At 45.0% G+C, this 21,046-nt stretch overlaps 1 protein-coding gene across 1 annotated transcript; it reads right to left on the reverse strand.

Annotated features, from left to right (window-relative positions):
• Window positions 1-13,780: 13,780 nt before the first annotated feature.
• Window positions 13,781-17,063, reverse strand: LOC144114970 (uncharacterized). Its single transcript, XM_077649054.1, has 2 exons — window positions 17,017-17,063; window positions 13,781-14,192 (listed from the first exon to the last, which is right to left on the reverse strand). The coding sequence occupies exons 1-2, from the start codon at window positions 17,061-17,063 to the stop codon at window positions 13,781-13,783; spliced, it is 459 nt and encodes a 152-aa protein (XP_077505180.1).
• Between the last annotated feature and the right edge of the window lie 3,983 nt (window positions 17,064-21,046).

Genomic DNA, 21,046 nt, shown 5'->3' on the forward strand with positions numbered 1-21,046 from the left:
TTTTAAAACCAGCAGCCCACTCCTTTCGATGCAATAAATTGCGCCCACAGGGACTACACCGGCTAATGGCCCAAATGGTAACGCAGTATAATTCCACAGCATATGTGCTAACAAAATGGAGTCCTTCGTTATGTGAGGATGTTCTTATCACTAGCTCGCGGTTGTGGTGGGAAGAATAGAACTTATTGCGATATTATAGGTCCATGGCAAGATATATACAGTTCATTATTGATTACTTTTGCTGGCTAATTTTACGCAGACGTCCAGATGACCTGTTTTGAGCGGACACCATAAACCTTTTCCTAATTACGTTTACACAGCTTTAATGAAAAAAAACAAACAATGGAAGCATTTCCAGCAGCTCCGGTTATATATGCCAACACTGGAATACAATATAACCATAAACAACAAGAACCGTACACAGGGCATTTGGCCCCTAGCACTAACAAACATTGGGATACCACTGTTTTTCTTCCATGCACCTCACTCTGTACATTAGTTATCCGATGCATAATCAACGTGTCGTCGATTATGACGTGACATTGACGGCTCACATGATTCTGTCAACGTTTCCGAGGGCTCTGCTTGCGACTCTGATCAAGTCCTTTATTTGTGTGGTTGTCTTTATTCGCGCCTCTACACTACTCTCAATGCGATCTGTCAGATCTATTTTGCCTACATTTTTCCAGTGGACAGTAGATGCCTAAGGATCATGGCGGAAACCAACCTCGGCTACGATTCTTTCTGAATAAATGCTCTCTATTAAGCACACAACCGTACCCTCTCTTTTAAACGTCAAAATAATATTGGCTTCCTGAAAACATGTTTCAACAACAGGAATATGCCATCGCTGCCACATTATTAAGAGGAATATAATGATATGACGGGAAAAAATGCAGTTTATCCAGTTCGGGGACGTTCTCATCACGTAAAAAAGTTACTTTCATTTTGCATGAATGACACGAGCACAACAATTCGCTATTTTATATTGCGGTTTTGAAACTAAATTTATTATTATTATTTTTCTTTTGTCAAGAAGTAATTTGTGCTTTGGCTATCAGCTGCTGTACGCTCCACTTAAAGGAGTACAAACAGTAATTTTTTGTTTTGTGTTTACTTCTTTCTATTGATGAATAAGGAATTGTATTAATGAACCACTACGTGGTCTACGACCGCTAAACAACTTAATTGAATTTCTTTCTCACGTGTTTCGGTGTTGGTTTCAACAGCCGACCGATGGCTGTGACGTCAAAGGCTAGTATAGGTAATATGGGCCATGACAAAAACTGCTATATAATCGCTTATTCGCTGTTTGTAATTCACTACAACGCTAAAGCCACCCTGCCTCAACAGTTGAAATCAAAGCTAGTGAAGAAGCGAAATGATATTCTTAACTGCCTATTTAGGCGCTACTGGTGTTTTAGACAAACTCTAAATTACCAGAACACTTGATCACTCCTCAGTACATTCACAGAACTTGACTTTGCTCTCATCCAAAGAAGCCATCATGCAGTGAACTATTGCGTTACAACCCTCTCCAATGACCACACTCTTTTCTACCAACCTTTTTCCATGTCTACTCCTCAACTCCCTCCCTACACAAAGTAGCATGTCAGCGAATATTCAGACCGGCTAAATCTCTGTTTTTCATTAAACAGCTCTCCCTCTCTCTCTCGCAGCGATAATATAGTGATTTTCTTCGCGCGTCACGTGAAATATCCTGACCTTTTACATCGTACCCACCACTCGGCTGTTGAGACTGAAACCGAAACAGATGAGAAAGACATTGAAGTATAAATTATTTAGCGATCGTAGGCGAATACCACGCGGTGATTCATGTATAGTAAGGATTGGCGCATCATTCCACATGAGAAAACATGCAATCAGAATCTGGTGTGTATACTCCATTAAGTGTTTCATCAACGAATGTCCCCTCAAATAGGCACCCATGCCGTCCTTTTTTCTTTTTAACTTTTTTCTCCCAGAATAACTTCACAGCAATAGCTGTATGTCCTATACTATTGGCGTTTCCCGTCGGGTGCAAAACGGAAACCCGCCAGCCAATGGCATCGACCGATTTGCAGGACATCACGGCTAATCCATGTTTAAGCCCCTGTCACGTGTGACATATTCATGATTTATCTCTTCTCACGGCAGTGTGGCAGAGGATTAACCGCAAATAAACTCTTTCCCTACCGCACCTTTTCAAATCGATCAATTTGAACGATAGCGCAAAAGAGCGCATTCTGCTGGCTTCAGGCCACTTCTGGACAAGTAACCCTATCCAGTATGTTGCGAAAGAACCGTATATCAGTTTCGGATACGGTTTCATCGTCACCCATACGAGGGAGTATTTTCTGAACTAACCAACGAAACCTGTCAACGAGGAGCGATCGAGGAGGTCACCTTCTATGGCTTCTATCGCGGTTCTTCTGATCTCGTTAGGGGCTCTCCTGTGTAGTTATCGGGCAAACTTCCACACGAAAGCGCTCCTAAGATACATATTCCGAGCAAACTTCTCACTACAATGCCTGAATGTGGCTGTGAACCACTCTGGCAACGGAGCAAACCACACGGCTCTGCGGTGATCGGTTCTTCTTGGTCAAGTGGGAGGAGCTGCCACAGCGTGGCACGGATTTCGTGAAAATCGCCAATACAGCCACTAAAATAAAATTTGCACCATCAAGCCGTTTTAACGTCACATGTTTGGTTTAAGGTATATGGCGGTTTAACGTCCCAAAGCGACTCAGCCTATGAGCAAGGCTGTATTGAAGGGCTCCGGATAATTTCGACCACCACGGCTGGGATTGAACCCGCGTCTTTCAGGACAGCAACCGAGCGCCACGATCCCTGAGCCACCGCGGCGGCTCTAACTTCACATCAAAGAACAAAATAATAAGAAAGTATGCAGAATTCTAGAGGCGATAGCAGATGACGAATGCTGTCTTTGCGATAATGTCACGTGCTTCAGCATCACTCTCGGAGAATGGCTGCATATTCGGCACATAATGCATGAGAGGTTCTACCGAGTGATTCTTTTTAATGTTTGCAGATTTTTATTTTATAAACAGTGACACAAATGTCGGTGCGGTCAGTGCAAGTGGGCGGTACAATAAGGGCGACGCTATATATACGTGATATATAGCTAAAGTATTTGAAGTTAAATTAGCAAATTTTAATAAATCAACTCTTTCTGATTTCGATTTCTCATTTTGGGGAGCGCGCTATCTTGGAATTGAAGGCCGTCAACATCAACGCCTAGACAAGTTTCTAAATTCTTTCAGTCTGCACTGGAGTCGAAATATCAAGCCTCAAAAGTACGTTCTTTAAATATAGAGTGTGGCTTCCCCACGTTTCTTATTTATAAAACCTCGTCGCTGCGCGCGGTATCGCCGCCGAAGTCACGTTAACCTCCTCTACATTAGGAAATACAAAAGATTCGTCAGCTTTTGCTGCATTAGAAATGCGAGCGACGCCATTTTAACAATTTGCAACACGGGAAAGCCAACTTAACAGGCTTTCAAACAGTTACTGTTATCACTTTTTGCGCAGTACAATGTTGATCAGTTACTTGTACATGAGGGACGGCTGCAATTTTGATCGCCCATAAAAGGGCAGGGGACATGTCCTATAATATCGTAGCCCGTATTGCAGAATTGCAGACGACGCTGCGGCGTGTGTGCTCTGGTGACGTCACGCGACCATTTCAATATGGAGGTCACTGTCGGTGGGACAAGGTTCCCGATCGCGATTTTGGTCGCGCTTTTGTAGCGAGAGCTACATTACCCACAGTCTCGCCGTTTCGCTGTGACTGTCGGTCGCAGTTCTGCGCATGCGCGAGGAGCCAAGTGACGTCAGAGCCGCGCAGCAGGTGCGGCGCGCGCCGACCGCGGAGCAGACGCAGCTCGCCTCCGACCGAGAGCCGAGTGACGTCAGAGTTGCACAGCTGCCGGCGCGGCGCGCCGACCGCTGAGCAGATGCCGGTCGCCTCCGGCCAAGGAGACTGCGCATGCGCGAGGAGCCGAGTGACGTCAGAGCACGCAGCTGGCGCGTGGTGTAGTGTATATAATGGGAGGTGGTGGTGATGTGGCGGTGAAAACCACGCTGCCATGGCGGCCAAGGAGAGCGAGGCCGATGCTGCACGGCGTAGAAGACGGGATAAACTCGAGTCGTCGGATCCCGAGGTTGTAGCCTGGCAGTTAGCCGTCCAGGTAAGGAATAACGAGCAGCGCAAGGCCAAAGAAATGCGGAGACTCCGGAGCAGAGAGAAGAGCGCATCGCCAAGCGCAGACGCCAGGACGCGGAGCGGAAACAGCGGCGTGCCGTGGCCCTACTGGAAGACCGGAGCGAGGCGATGATGGATACGACCGAAGAAGAGGAATTGAAGAGGCGGATGTAAAGGCTCGTCGTATAACTGACCACGCGATTAGACCAGGGGGGAACTGCAGCTCTCGCTACGTATATCCTGTCATAGCTGAGCTAAGCCACTGCCATTTTTTTTAGTATACAGCGCTTCAAGGGCACTTAAACTTCGTGAATAAAATCATTGGCTCTTGCATTATTCTCTGAAGTATAACACTGCAGTACGTCATGAACCATCTCATGGCCCTTTTAAAAAGAATAACCCGGTATATTGCCCACCCAATGTATGAGTGTTAGCGCTTTAAAAACACTAGATTGTGGACACCTCTAAAACGTTTGGTATTTGAGCTACTAGAACAGTTATAATGCATCAAGTAATACGAAGAATTTAAACTAACGCATATAGGCCGTTCATTGCAACATGAATTGCAGTCTGCAATAAGATAAGTTCACAGCTGTCGTTGAGATTCGCAAAAATATAACGGCTCTCCATACTTTAGCTCGATGAAACGAAGTATTCGCACGCGCGAAACCGAAACAAAGCTGACAAGGGAGGCGACTTCGACGCCACTTCAGTGACTTCTTGTATCTGAGATTTAACATCCCGAAGCGGTACGTTGGCTATGAGCGCCGGAATAGAGGAGGGCTCTTGGTTAATTTCGTTGCACTGGGTATCTTTTTTGCGCACTGACATCGCACAGCACCAAAGGTGGGCAATCTCATGAGATTTCGACCTCGGGAGGCCTACCTCCACCATAAAGTGACTTCAACTTCGCTGGTGGATGATAGGTTGAGGTGGGGTTGGCGAAAGCTCGAAATATTGTGAGTAAGGTCAACGAATCAGACCTCAACCTCAAGCGGGAGTTTGAGAATTTCTTCATTCGGCCTGGTTGAAGTCGTGAGTTCAAGCCTTTCCGGAGTTGTTCTCTCACGAACGCCCCTTCCGAAGCAGAGCTCGAGCGCATCGCCGCGGTGAGAATGCAGTGAGTGATGCTTGGTGTTCGCTTCGGTTACACCCCTTTGGAAGACTGGATGCTGCAGCCTGCTTCTATAGCTTTCAAATACTCCTTGGCAGGTACACTTGCTCTGTTAATAAAATTTTCCTCAAAGAGGTGCCCCTTGATCGAATGGCACAGTAAACAATAAAAATATAAGGTCATTCAAAACAAAGCCGCTGATTTATACACAGAAATAGATATAACGCGCCCCCAGTTATGTAGCCGTTGCTTATTATGATATATTAAATGGAGCACACAGATGACTGAAAAAGGAGTTTGCAAGGTAGAGAAATTTCCATAAACGCTGCATCCTTTCGATATATGCTGCATAGAACTAGAAAAATCAAAATATGCTGCAGTTCTATGCATGTGCGTAGCCTTCACATTCACCAATATATCGATGACTCATTTTGTTACATTCGCTAACTATTCTTAAATCTGAGAAGAGTATCGGGCATAGTTTCGACCCTCCCTGTAATTTCTAGTGTATGGGGTGCAAGGTCCCGGTTTGTCGATTGTCGCTTCGTTCGTGGATGACAGCCGTAGTCAATACAACCAGGAATATGTGAAGTAGGTTGCAGTATATTAAAACTGATATATTTGAAAATGGTTACACTGACGAAAATGTAATTACTAAAGTCACTGGAACGTGCTGGTGGTCGCCTCGCAAGGCACACCAAGGCCTACACGGCGTTAAGGCAGCGTGCCAGCTGCTCGTGTGCTGAAGTACGGGGACCGCGGGCATCCGCAGGTGACGCTGGTATTTCCATGTGCATATTATAAATACACTCCCCAAGCTGTCCTGTCGGAAGTTTTTACATTGTGTTCATACTGAGTAATATCTGCATACTGCATATTGAATAATGATACACCGCTTAAACTAATTATGTTTTTAATTTTTTTTATAACGGTACCATTACCCCTGTCTGGCCTATTTCGCAGTGTTCTGAACTGATGGATATTTAGTTACAGTTCTAAGCGAGTAGCTCAACACGCACTTCTTTCTTTTTGCTTTCTGAGGTCGAGCACCCGACGTATGATCTTGAGAAGAGGTTGAGTTATGTCTCCAGTGGCCTCTGGAAAAATGAAGTGAGGGCACCTGAGAACTGACGAGGTTGAGTTTGAATGAGGTCGGCATTTTTTTTTTGTTTTTGAGGTTAAGGTCAGTGAGGTCGAATGCTGACCCCTCAACAGCACACCAGCGTTCTAGCAGTTTGATTCTATCGAAATGCGTCTGCGAGAGCGGGCACCTTCACTGACGTGCCGTCGCCAAATGCGTGGCACTGTCGTTTCCTGCTACCACTGTGAGTCGCATGTTTCCGGCGCCTTAGCTCTCTCGTGGTGTGCAAATATGTCAGACAAATTTGAATTTGTGCGGCCGCGAGAAGGCCCCGGAAGCTGTTCAATGCTAAACGTCACAGCCAGATAGTGAGCGTCGCCATTCAATGCAGATGTATCACCACTCGGCATGAATGTTTCACTTGATGTCGGCGCAACTTCGGCTTCATGCGTCAAAAACAAAAAAAAGAATGAAATTTTTGGCTTTAGTAAACCTGAAGGCCCTTCATTTTCTCACATCTAAATACGATTTGATTCTCCTCAAATGAGTTGCTATGAGCCACCTCAGTGCGGCAGTTATAAAACTAATTAGAGTGTTTTAGTCAAGAGTTATCCAACAAACGCCGCCACTGCTGAAGTGAGCTCGACGAAGCCTTTCATCGGTTACACGTGTTCAGTTCAGACCCATTTGTGAAAAACAGTTTGTGTTTGGCTTAGTCGGTTCTTTAACACTGGAGTAAATTGCAGGCGTGCATAGTTTTACAAGAACAGAAAAGAAGAGAAGTCTCGGCGTCTAACCCTGTTGAACGTCGCTCCAGGCTTTTCTTTTCTTCCAAATAATGTAGCGCTTGCAATTTCCTGCAGCGTTTCTTCAGTGGTCGGCCGGGCAATTGATTCCGAGCAAACGTCACCATATTCAAAGCTGCTCCGTTCAACCATCACAGAGCTTTCTCCTTTGCCTCATTAAAATTTATTCAACATCAGATAACGTTATTATAACCGTAATGAATTTCCGTAATAGATTTCTATTACCTATTTGCGCCAGAAAAAAAAATATGAGAAGGCAGTACTTTTCCACTGTTAACACGTTCTGATATAGCCTTTATTCCTATGAAAAGTGAGCTCATGCAAAAGATACTTTCAAACATACTTTCAAAGGATACGTTTGTCGATTTTCGCAAGCGCTAAAAGAACACGGACAAAGAGGGAACAGACATAGACGACCGCTACGAAGTTCAGCAGAGTGGCGGATCGGGCTAGTTGGTACGTTTGTCATTTTTGTCAAAGAGTGTGTTCCGGAGAAATTAAGAAGGAAAAGCCAGTTGTGATAAAATTATGAAGCTGTTTTCTAAGGTTCTTCATCGTCTGAAGCTTGCATGCTGCAATTACCACAAAGACTAACATTCATTTAATGATTCGAAAAAGCATACTACAAAAAATAAAATGAAAAAGCAAGACGTTTTTTACTGCGGAATGTGAAATTCCGACCGCACAAATTGCGAATTCAGCTTTGTTTCACGCTAAATATAGAAACCAGATGACTTACTACACTCTTGTTTGTTCTATTTAAAAACTCAATGGTGTAACCTGCGGTGCTGTAAACGAAACAGCGGCTCAAATGAAGCCGCGATTGGCGCATCCTTTAGATAGCCACGAGTCCAATTCAGCAGACAGCACACTTACCCACTTACCCCCCCCCCTCCCCTTTTTTTTTTTTGGTGAGCACAAGCTGTGAGCGATGTGGTGTTGCGCCAGTAAGCTCACAAACGATTTATTTTCTTTCATGAAACATCACACATGTCAACACGGTATTTATTTTACACTTGAGGGTACACAGAATACCTATACTTCCTTCTTTCTTTCGGTGAACTCTCAGAGCTTCCATCCTGCTAGAGAATTTGAGGCGGAATCCTTGAGTGTTGCTCTTTGCAACATTCTCATCCGATCAGTATCAAGGGAAGACGTCCATGAGAGCAGTGGCAGCCTCCAGAGATAGTGTATGTCACCACCGGCTTCAGGGCGTGGGAAACACTGGTCACGGGTTTGGCCACGTCCATGACGCTCACAACCGTTGTCTTGACAGACGAGATCGAGGCCACATCGATATCATCGACGCCACCACCTCTGCTACATAGAGTACCGTATAGCGTTGCGCCAAACAGGAATCAAGATTTAATATTTAAAAAAACAAATAAGCACTATGCAAAAACGAAAAATATACCCAGCGATACACTTTCGAGAGACATTAGCAAATAGCCCACCAAAATTGTTAGTCGTCAATCTCGCACAGCACTGCCTGTTTTTAAGAACCAGTGTTTACAAAACATCAATTTGGTAACCATAAGTTACGCGTATGTTCAAGCAAGGGTAGATGCCAAAGTTTGTTTTTCATCATAGATTTCTGTATTGAATGGCCCAACTACCCAGTTGCCTCCACAAATGAACCAGTCAATGTTGATGCAAAGCGAAAGTGCCAACGTACCATGCAGAAACTTATCCCGTGCTTTCGTGACACCATTGCTATACTGGGCACATTGTCTGCGAATACGTTGCCAACGGCACGATTCAATAGCGTGACACCGCGATCACTCTCACTGCTATGGATCTTTCTCCTTGTCGAGAAATAATCTTTCATGTTATGTAATGAAACTCCTGCCTTGCGCTTAGATGTAACGTCCAGATACTCCTTACTGTCTGAGGATTAATTGTGGTTCAGTGAATTAAAGATGGTACGGTGTCTTTTTACAGACGTCAGGCAGAAGATCTTAACCAATATTTTTTTTTCTTTTTGGTACCATAAAAAAGGGGGCAGGGGAATCGCATCTCTCCCAAAGAGTGTCTTGCAGCGATCCAAGAAGTTGGAGCGCAACAGTTTGTATAAAATAGTTCTCTTTTACTCATTACAAATCGGCAGTCACCGTATGTATGTAGTGAGCCATAGGCGTCCTACCTATGTATATAGTTTTCCATAGCGATGAGGCAGCGCGTGTGCTGAAAAATATATTGGTTGTGCACAGTCAGAAAGAATGAGGTACACCTTACCGACGACAAAATGAGGATGCCTTCAATCCTCGGCAAGATAATTGGCTAGCCGCGGCACTGTTGCTTAATGCGACTCCAATAAATTAAAACAAAACGTCACCTTCGGCACACCTGCTAGTAGAATCGGCGAAAAATGCCGACCTGCCGCGGTTGCTCAGTGGTTAGTGCGCTCGGCTTCTGATCCGGAATTCCCGGGTTCGAACCCGACCGCGGCGGCAGCGTTTCGATGGAGGCGTAACGCAAAGGCGCACGTGTGCTGTGCAATGTCAGCGCACATTAAACATCCCCAGGTGGTCGATATTATTCTGTAGCCTTCCACTACGACATCTCTTTCTTCCTTTTCTTTATCTGTCCCTCTTCTATCCCTTCCCTTACGGCGCGGTTCAGGTGTCCGCCGATATGTGAGACAGATACTGCGCCATTTCCTTTCCCCAAAAACGAATTTTCAATTTTTCAATTTTGAATGCCGCGAAGCGCCAGACGTTACGATTTCCCAGCTATTCACGACTGACACATCCATACCCTTTCTAACTTTCACACCTGTACGCAACGTCAATCTTGTTTTTCAAGCCCAAAGAGGGCGCCTCCATGACAACCACGTGCATGTACTCGCTGGCATGCTCATTGCTTGCTGCTTACCGGTCCAGTGCTTATTTTGAGAGCAACTGCAAGGCTTATATGCGCGCCATGGCGATTCACTGCGACGGCGCGAAACCACGATTTCTCGAGAGGTCAAGTAACGCACAAAGCAGGATTTGGGCCAGGAGTGCTGCACGGCCATTAGGAGCCTCACGCATTGGGGACACCCTGCCAAATCGCTTCTTCTTCGAAAGCACTCGGCGCGAACGCACTACTGTGGGGAGAGTTCAGCTACACGTATACTTTATGCCGTTTCGTTATTTTGTTGGCTTGTTTGTTTGTTTTCTGTGATAATTTCGCGGCTTAAGTTTGTTTACCTGTGCCCCTATCTCGTTGCTTGTACGTGTGTTTGTTTTCATCGCCCTTCTTTTGAGCGAACGAGCCTTTCAAATGGCTTGCAATGTAAGGTGCAGTTTTTTTATATGCATTTCTTCATTATCGAGCCAGGTTCAAAGGCACGAGCAGACAACCTCAATAAAGGCTCATTTCTTGGATGGCGCGAAGTATGTGACAGTGAAGCTGCTGTATTTTATTTTATTATCGTTTCACTTTTCTAAGGCAATTAACATTTTCAAACACAGCATGTAGCAGTCAAGCAGCAATGAGTGAGGCGAAAGTTGCCGGCTGTGCTTAATTTTTATGCAACAAACGGTCCTTAAGTTAAGTAGAAGTTAAGACAGCACATTGCACTGATAAAGATGGAAGCGAATGCGGAATGACCATTAATATGTGCAGCCTGAACAAAACCTAAACTTGAGTATTCCAACATTGAAAACAGGGAACCCGGCATCTGGCTGCTGGATATTTTAGAGAAGCAAGAGCACCAAGTTAAAAACTAGACATTAAGCACTCCGAATAGCACTCAAACTTTCGATTTAATCAACAGAATAGCAAAAATTCAGTAGGGGACAATGTTTTGGCTTCACGAAAATTAACAAATCCGGTTCAGGCCTTGACTCTTGTGTTGTGTAGAAGCATTCCGCCCGTTTTCGAGTTAGCGAGATCATTTTTTGGAGCACGTGAGGCAGCCGCGGTATGTAACAATCGCCTAATGACATGAAACGTTAAGCAATTTTCTCCTGCCAAACTCCAAAGGCTGTTTTTTTTCTCTTGTGCTTGTTTTCTGAAATACGCGCAACCAATGGAAGCTCCCCTCTCATTTATATTTGGACAGACACTGTTGCATTTCACGAAACATTCTGACTTAAAGTTGCATCCAGAGAGAGAGAGGGAGAGGGAGGGCAGGAGGGTTAACTTTCAGGAAGACTGTTCAAGTTCACCACCGCGCACCGGGAGAAGAAAAGATGGTATAAAGTATTCATGGAGGATGTTAGTGAAAGATACGCTTGCGGCAAAGTCACAACCTGTGCCACAAGGACGATGGCTTTACAATTAGGAAAATAAAGCAAAAAGTCAACTAACTGCTAACTATATACATATAAACACTTTTACACACTCGTCCGTTTCCTTCAATAAAGGAGTGATGTCTGATCTATAGGCGGTCGTTCGCTAATTTTTCTTGCAACATACGTGTATAGAAACAGCCTCTTTATGCATGCGGGCTGTAATTCGGTTCCGAGAAGGTAATCCTATTTTCAATTTTCAACAGACGCTGGCAGTTAAGATCTTTACGGTGCTCTAGAATGCAGGCACTGCTCAGCGGCTTATATTGTCAGTTTGAGCTTTTTACGCAATGAGCATCAGATTTCTGATGTCAAGGCAAGATTTCCAGATTCATTAATATATAAAAGACAGTGCAGAGAAAAAAATATGACGGCAGTGAACCTTAGCAATCTCTAAACGCCAGTGACCGGTGGTCACCTTTTTTTGAGCTCCTGAGGAGATTTTTTGCTTCCGTTTTTCCTGAAGGCAATATTCGGAAGCCTTCAAGTCAGTTTGGTTCTTCAACAAAGCAGCATATAATCTGAGAGTCTATTTCCACCTGCGTACGCTGAATGACCAATTAGTTTTCGTGTGAAGTTTGTTGAGCCCTTCTTAGAGAACAAATATCGAGTACTGTCACATCTTCAATACCCACTTATTCAAATTTTTTTTATTGGTTAATTTTTATCTGAGCAATTTGGTGCGTTCTCCTTTGATTAGTCGGCTTTCAGTACTTTTCAGTTATTTAATTTTGATCCTTAGTTACAACCTCAACAGCGCATATTTTTTCTTCAGCCCGAAATACTTTTCAGCGCCCTAAAAACATTAACCAGCTAGCCCTAAACAAACGCTGCTGAAGCCCATAATTACTGCCGACCGACTACTATTCATTCACACAGCGCAAATAAGGTGCAACTGAGCAAGCTCGAAAGGAAAGAAAACTTAACCCGTTTGTGTTGTTTCACTATGAAAATATTGCGCGCCTGTAACCCTAATTATTTTTTTGTTTTTGTTTTGTGGTGCGGAATGGGAAGGGCACAAATACGATAGGTTAACAACGTGCAATTCATAATCGTTCGCGTTTTCGAAAGATTTCAAAAGGTTTTTTGTTTTCATGTTAAAGCTACATCTGACCTTAGAGCAGAGTCATAGTTGAGGGCTGTGTTATAATTTCCACCTTTTGAAAAATATCCGATGTGCAATCAAATCAGAGTGCAGGCTGCGCCACCCTTGTGTAGAGCGCTCGAGCAGCGCACTTTTCTGCATAAAAATCTGCACCTGGTGGCATCTTCTAAATTTGGTTGCAACGTTTACGCAAACATAGAATCACATAGACATGAAAGCAATGTGGGCAAGAGCGTATCGCCCAAAAGCCTTGGGCATCTTTATAATTTCAGTTTTATTCCGTGGTGAACTCTGCTCGAGCGTGTGACACAAGGGTGACGCCGACTTTACACGGGCATATTCGCATTCAATCTCCGTCGAAGCTGGCCATAATGGTTGGAATCCAACTCGTGGGCTCATCCTTATTCTTGGGAGTAAAACGCCACACCTATTAAGCCATAACAGCATGCTGCCTTCATCCAGCAGCATCGATTGTGTGCAAATGGTTTCAAAAACGACAGCATAGATGGCATTGTTCCTCTTCTCATCGGCATTGACGTAGTGTTTCCTGTTTCGACATCTTAATTCCTTGTAGTAAAGAAGGTTTTGTAGACCCAGTTTGTTCTGAAAACGAAACTTGGAAGCCATTTAAGGAGGTTTTGTATTGCTAACGTTTTTGTGGTTCCAGTGCATTCTTCAGTCGCCATGCAAAGAGATATGAGAGCTGCCTGCCGAAGTTAGGGCTTTATATAGTTGTCATTCCATCTCATAACTGGAGGACTCAAAACATGCGGTAGACCTGGAAAAATGCATACTGTAACCAAATAGCATATCTAAGTATGACGAAATTAGTACAATTTTTTCTTCTCCGTTTTGGTTGAATTCACACTCACAATCTGGATAACAATGTGGTTCATTGACAGGAATTCGCAGCATGCTAAGGGCATTCTGCGACCATTAACAAGGTGGTTCTTTAGTGCTGAAGGAGCAAAAACCAGATGAATGTGAACAGCCAGTCGTTTATTTCAAAATGAACTTTTTCCTTCGTGACTCGTCGTTCTTCCTTGCTCGATTCGCAGGAACGGCACCTATCACCACTGGCACAGTCCTGATGTGGTCATAATTGAAGGCTGTCGACGGATTGCTCGTGAACTGTGTCACGAGATGAACACGGACGCGTCAAAGATCCGCCCTCATGACCAGGGCCATCCTCCACCGTGGCCGCCGCCACCACCGTATCCGCCGCCGCCTCCACCATAACCACCGCCGCCGCCGCCGCCGCCGAATCCTCCTCCGCCGCCGCCGCCGCTCGAGATGGTCGTGTATGTCAGCACGGGTTTCAAGGCGTGTGACACTGTAGCCACCGGTTTGGCCACGTAACTGACCACGGGCTTGGCGACGTACTTGACGCTCACGACGGGAGTTTTCACGTACGACACAGAAGCCACGTCAATGTCGTCGCCGCCACCGCCACCACCGAAGCCACCGCCACCACCGAAGCCTCCGCCTCCTCCATAATCGTCACCGCCGCCACCCAGCAGGCCAGCTGAGGCGACCGCCGTCAAGGCAAAAAGTACAAGAACCTGGAACAAAAGTAAGAACTTGCTGTCATCGGTAGGCAGACGGCCATATGATCGTATGTAGAAGGGAGATAAACTGCGGGCATCTATTGTGCCACTATGCTCCGGTACTAACAGCTCCTTTACGCTCTTTGGTTGCCGTAGCCTCGCTCTCTCTCAAGCAATAACCTTTCGTCAATCGGTACAGCGTGAGGAAACTTTTGCTAGGCTTCTATAATTCTTTGTAAGACGAAAAGAAAAACGAATGATTCGAAAATAAATGGCTCTTGTGATGCTAATCGTTTGGCGGCATGTTTAATGACTCATCAGCACTATCTTTTTTCTTTCTCTCTTCCGGCACGCCCTGTTTCCTCCCGTTGTGAGGAATATTGGTAGGCATGAAGTATGTCCTGTTTACAATCGCGTGGTATTTCTTCTGCGTTGGACTCTTCAATGACCCGGTCAAAGGGCTCGAGACTGCGCTTATTTTCTTTTTTATACCGTTTCCTGTAACATAAACATCATTTTCTTGAACGAACCTCCACATCGTAATGGCCACAGAACTACAAAACTGGGCTCCAACCCTCCAACGCAGTTATCATCCGTCGCTGAATGGAAATGTATGCCCTCAGTTTAAATTACACGAGATGAAGACAGTGTGAAAAGCTCGAAAGCATACTGCGCGAAAGAACGCGTTGTTGTTCTTTTTCCCTATATACTGCCGTCACCACTACGAGACAATGCGCATATTTTCTGTAGGGAAAACAATTTCTATATATAGAAAGTCTTCCTGAAGCAAATAATATTATATAAGGAATCGTACGATCGGTCGTATTTTTACCGTACAGCTCGTAAGCGCATTTCATCTTTATTACACTGCATCAAGAAAGAGCAGCCTCATTTACTCGCCTTTCACGAATATCACAGTATATCGCAGAAGTCAGAAAAGCTCTAGAAACCGGCAAGGGTCCCTTATTTCGATATGGGTGCTCTCACAGACAGCCCCTGCAAATTAGAACATTTCCGCAGTGATTATTATCGGAGACCTAGTCCATGCAACAGCCCTCTGTACCGAGGTCAGGTAACACAAGCTGTCACATAGGCAGGCGCAGTACATGCTCATTTTGAGTTCATTAATCACACTCTTCCAACGCGCTTCGTATCCACAGAACGAAGACTTCACCGAAATGTCGGCGTTGCCTGTCTACTCACCGATCGTCGCATGGCTTTCGAAGCAGACAAGTGGTGATCTCCGGGCGGATTCTGCGCTTTTTATACAGAAGACGCGACTCCCTGAGGAGAAGGAAGGAGACGAGAAGAGGGGTCGGCAAGGAGGGTCGCGTAAGCGAACAAACACACAGAATGCCCCCCTCTCCCGCAAAGCAGAGACTCAGTCCTTCTGCGGTCATTAAGAGCCCCACGCGCTGCGTGGAGTCACCGTTAAACCACTTCCTGCATGGGAACGATTCAGTGGGCTAGTGACCGGCGAGTCACAGCCTCAATCGGATGCCAGACATTTCTTTCAATCACAAAGGCTCTTGCTCGAGAACTTTCGCCCTAATGTTTTTCTCGTGGGTCACTCTCGGTGCCTTGCCTAGGCGGCGATTGGGACCGCACGCCGGCGCTCCAAGAGTACGATTGTTCGCGCGTCAAGCAAAATGTCGGCTTCAGACAGCCCTTTTAACGTGGCACTAATCGCTGCCACGTCACATTTTCACGCGGCCATCAATAAGCACATCTGGTCACTTCGCGAGTTAATTGGAGATTCTCCATTCCGTAGAAACCTTGTCGACCTGTTAGAACAAAAACTTTCAACTAAGTTCATGCTCGCCTTGGCTTTGAGTTGTGCATAAAAGTGATGCTTCTGTTTGCATCAGGCACAGTACAATAGTAGAATATTGCAGAAAATAAATAAGGTCCGAAATACTTGCTGTTTCAACTTTCTAAGCAATCTGCTATAACGAAAGCCGTGGACAATTGTATTTTTGGACAAGCTACACGGGGCATTCTTCTGAAATGTGTTGCAAAGTATTAAAAAAACAAAAACAAAGATATCCCTCTGAATCCTCAGAGAAACCGGGGAATACAGGAATATAATAACGCTGCACTTGCTGCCTCGACTTTGTAAGCAGTCTGCTATGACGAAGGCCGTGGACAATTGTATTTTTGGACAAGCTACACGGGGCATTCTTCTGAAATGTGTTGCAAAGTATTAAAAAAACAAAAACAAAGATATCCCTCTGAATCCTCAGAGAAACCGGGGAATACAGGAATATAATAACGCTGCACTTGCTGCCTCGACTTTGTAAGCAGTCTGCTATGACGAAGGCCGTGGACAATTGTATTTTTGGACAAGCTACACGGGGCATTCTTCTGAAATGTGTTGCAAAGTATTAAAAAAACAAAAACAAAGATATCCCTCTGAATCCTCAGAGAAACCGGGGAATACAGGAATATAATAACGCTGCACTTGCTGCCTCGACTTTGTAAGCAGTCTGCTATGACGAAGGCCGTGGACAATTGTATTTTTGGACAAGCTACACGGGGCATTCTTCTGAAATGTGTTGCAAAGTATTAAAAAAACAAAAACAAAGATATCCCTCTGAATCCTCAGAGAAACCGGGAAATACAGGAATATAATAACGCTGCACTTGCTGCCTCTACTTTGTAAGCAGTCTGCTATGACGAAGGCCGTGGACAATTGTATTTATGGACAGCTGAGACGGGGCATTCTTCTGAAATGTGTTGTAACGTATTAAAAAAAACATAACCCTCTGAATCCTCAGGGAAACCGGGGAAACAGATTTTCCTTACTGGAATATATTAACGTGTTGCCTGTTATGTTTCAATATTTAAATGGGTTCACATACCTGGGGTATTCTGCATGAGCATTCACACTGATGCGGGGTGTTTTCATGGAGCTGTGCCATGTAGCATAGGTATAAAAAAGTTACTTTTGAGTAGGAGAGTGGGTGCATGTAGAGCCTTTGTAAAAAGTTTAATGCCCTTGAGGTTTCACTCTTTGTTCATGCCGCGTGGCTCGTTATGCATCCCCAGTGTTCCAAATCACTTGAAGGCAAGATGAACACTGGTCCTTGCCTTCTGAAGCTTAGGACTTCCACGGATGCTACAAGAGCCTCACTGCATGGTTTAGAAGCAAGCCCCCTTGGGCTCTAAACTTTGACATAGGCCGCACTTGTAATCCAAGAGTCGTCTGGTGAGGTAGTAGCATGGTTGAACAAGTCCTGGGTCACTCACTAATTGTCAAAAACAGTAGATGTTTCGGAACCCCTAAAGGTTTTGATGTTCACAATGAAGAACCGGCCGAGTAACATGCAGCTTGAGAAGCTTTGAAAAGTTGTCGTAATGATTTTGCGTAAGCCGGGTGAAGATTCTTAGTCCTGTTGATAGCGTTCGGCGTTAACTGTATGATCAGTGATGCCAGGTGCAGCCGTGCTGAGAGACTTCTTTCGGTAGCAACGATTTCTACGTCATCCCAAGCAATTTCATGGCCTTCTTTTTGCGCGTGTTCTGCAACAGTGTTCGACGTGGTCCGGTTCCTGGCGAGATCATTGCGGTGCTCTTTTAGCCGCCTTCGCAAATTCCCCGTCTCACCGATGAAGACGGAGTCGCAAACATCACACGGTATCTTATATACGATACCTGGAAACTTTGACCGGGGCAAAGCATCTTTCACATTAACAAAAGCCGCGCGCAATTAGCTTGTAAGCACGTGGGCAGTATGCACATTGTGCTTCTTGAAGACACGTGCCAAGGCTTCGTTTATGCCTGGGATGTGTACGGAATGGCCGCGAGTTTTGGACGAGATGATGACGTTGCATATTGTGTGGGTTGCGGCTGAGAATGCTTGTCGAACTGACATCTGAACACTCTTACAATAAACCTTTTCGGGTATCCATTCTTTTGCAAGTCCTTCAATATTACTTAAAGTTTCTGATTGAGGGTGTGCTCATCAGAACACGTGCGTACTATCCGGTTCACAAGTGACGCCACGACCTAACTTTTGTTAGCTGATGGGTGCACCGATTTAAAATCAAGGTACCTTCCTGAGTGGGTGGGCTTACTGTGCCCGCTAAACTTTAGGCCGGAGGGCAAGCGTGTTACGAGGGCATTCGGAAAAAGGGAATCTTCACCCGGCTTTCGCAAAATCATTGCGTCGACTTTTCAAAGCTTCTTAAGCTGCTCCTTACTCAACCGGTTCTTCATTGTTAACAAGGAACCCGAAGGGGTTCCGAAACGTCAACTAACTGTTTTCTGACAATTCGTCAGTGACCCAAGACTTGTTCAAAAGCTCTACTTGAGCTCTTATTTAGGGTATCACGATAGCCAAGACAACCTTAATGCTTTCATCATTTTAACCTTGGATGCTTCTGTTTCTAACTTCATCAAGCAAAATGAAAGCACTTTTCAGTGGCTGAGTATTTTACTGCACATCGGGAGGCGTACATTTAAACGATGGCGTATGATTCCTTGCTGGTCGGCCTTTTTTTACCATTTTTCTTTCATGCTGCATTCCCAAAACTTTTTGTGGTGAAATTTAGCGCCTCACGGGGCGTTTTTGTCGTAATCCTGTTTTCTGGGATGTTCTTCAGCGTGAGTAAAAATACAGGCACGCACAGATAGTATCGCCTTTATCTGCGAGGATAGAAATATCGTTCTTGAAATTGTCCAAGTCGCAAAAAAACTATCGCGCGCACACTGGTCCTGAGATATGCCGGGAAAATAACGCAGGTATAAGACGACCGGGAAAACACACCTCACTATATTGCAAACACGGAATGGCCAGTGATGTTCAGCAAATATTCCCGCTCCAGAATTGTGTGGAAAACAGCCAGATTTGGAAAAAAAATTCACACGGCAACGGAAAACGGCACCAGCACAGCATAGTGGGAGCTCGTTGCCCTTGCTTCGGTTTCTATTTGACCAGAGCGTACAGAAATGAAGACGGATGGACAGAAAAGACACCACAGTGCGCTGACCTCAACTATGGCTTATTGCCTCGCAATAGGCTGCCATTTATACACTTCAGATTTAACCGTATGCAGAAGAAAAAGCACAAACATGGAGGTGATCAGTCGAGGAGGGACCATACATATCGCCTCAATGTTTGTCTTTTTGTTCTCTTGCGTACGCTCACGCGCAGAATTGTACAGGTACAGGCGCGTTGCGTGAAAATAAAGTAGTAGAGGTCAGCGCATTGTGGTGGTTTTTCTGTACGCCGATGTTCATTTTTATGCGCTGTGGTCAAATAGGAACGAGTAACCAATTAACCCACCAGCTCGTCCTGACCACATTCTTTACTGTTTCTAACATATTTTTGGAATAGTTATTTGACACTTGTTACAAATACGCTTATGTCCCATCCGATGATGTGAATACACGGAGTATTCGGATGCGGCAAAGAATTCCGGAATGTTAATGATGCGCTGGAGTTGGGTAACGGTTATCTGTACACATTTTTTCCGCACAGTTCCCAGTGGCAGATTAATCCTTTCCCGCATGCTTACCATACAAATTTTATCACGGTTCTTTTTGTTTCGGGACCTTGACGGATAGGTTTTGCGTACCAGAGTTCATCTCCTCTACTAGTTATACATAGATTTTCGGTACACCTGGATACCTGTAGGAAGTTTACAGAGCCACACTTTTTGCCTATTCAGTTATTTTTTCTTCACTTCAGTGACTGCAGATCAAGAGGCCCTTGGTTTAAAACTGGGGAACCCCTCTGGGAAGACGCTTTTTTTCCTTCAGGCAGGCCACTATTATAATCTAGGCCAGCCACGACTCTACGCCGACACCCGAAAGTTGAAGGCCAAATAATAAAAAACATTCCTCTAATGCACGATAGCCGAAAAAAACAATTGAGAACGACCGCGGACAAAGCACGAAAACGGCATTTATTCCGGCTCGCTAGTCCTCGCATTCGCTGGCCTCCTTATCACTGTCCTCTTCGTACAGTGCGCAATCTTCTGTGTCATCGAGTGCATTGAAAATGCTGCCCTTTCGATGGTCGCATTTCGCCTCTACCGAAATGCGCCCACCGCGGCCGAGATCGAACCCGCGTCTTTCGGGTCAGCAGCCGAGCGCCATAAGCACCGAGCCAACGCGCCGGCTGCGTTCTTTAAATGCAAAGTGTGGAATTACCGATTCCGCATGTATGGCCACTAACCCATCAATGATATCGCGTCTTACACTTAAGGCGGAGCTTAAGTTCCGAATTCAGAATTTTCTCACAAAAGTGATGTGGACTCGACACACGAACTAGTTTTTTTTTTATCAAGGGCGAAATGGCGTTTTAGGCTACCATATTCACATCGAAAAGACGAAGTACGTGACCATGCGGAGGACATGTAACAGTAGAAATGCTTCCATTCTGTAGCATTTTTGTTTGAATAAGCATGTCAAAAGTTTTGAAAAATTCAGCAACATTCAACCGTACTGCTCCCATTAATAACGCCATTTCGTAATATTGACTGCAATTGGCAGTGGCAATAATGTGACTTATCCATTGCGTGGCTTATTCATGCGCTGATAGGTCTTGTTAGTAAAGCTTTTTATATGCCTCTCCTGCTCGCGCCCCGACTGTCGTACTTTGATATGTTGCGCAGCGGCATTAGCTTTGGCGACCCAGTCATAAACCAAAATGTGTAAGCGCGAAAGGCAGAAAACAAAGCAAGCAACTACATTCACACTAATATTGGTGGGCGTTTACAACATCGTCTTTGCTGCGGTACACGAAGGTAGTTCAATGACAGATCAACCATTAATGCTTGCGAGTACAGCCGAGTTAGAGCCACTGTCACCTGCGCGCCACATCACGTCGGGTTGATTGCAAAATATTTGGTCCTGAAAAAACACGCAAAAGTGTGGCGTTGAAAA

The sequence above is a fragment of the Amblyomma americanum genome, chromosome 1 (genome assembly GCF_052857255.1).
Source record: "Amblyomma americanum isolate KBUSLIRL-KWMA chromosome 1, ASM5285725v1, whole genome shotgun sequence".
Lineage (NCBI taxonomy): Eukaryota > Metazoa > Arthropoda > Arachnida > Ixodida > Ixodidae > Amblyomma > Amblyomma americanum.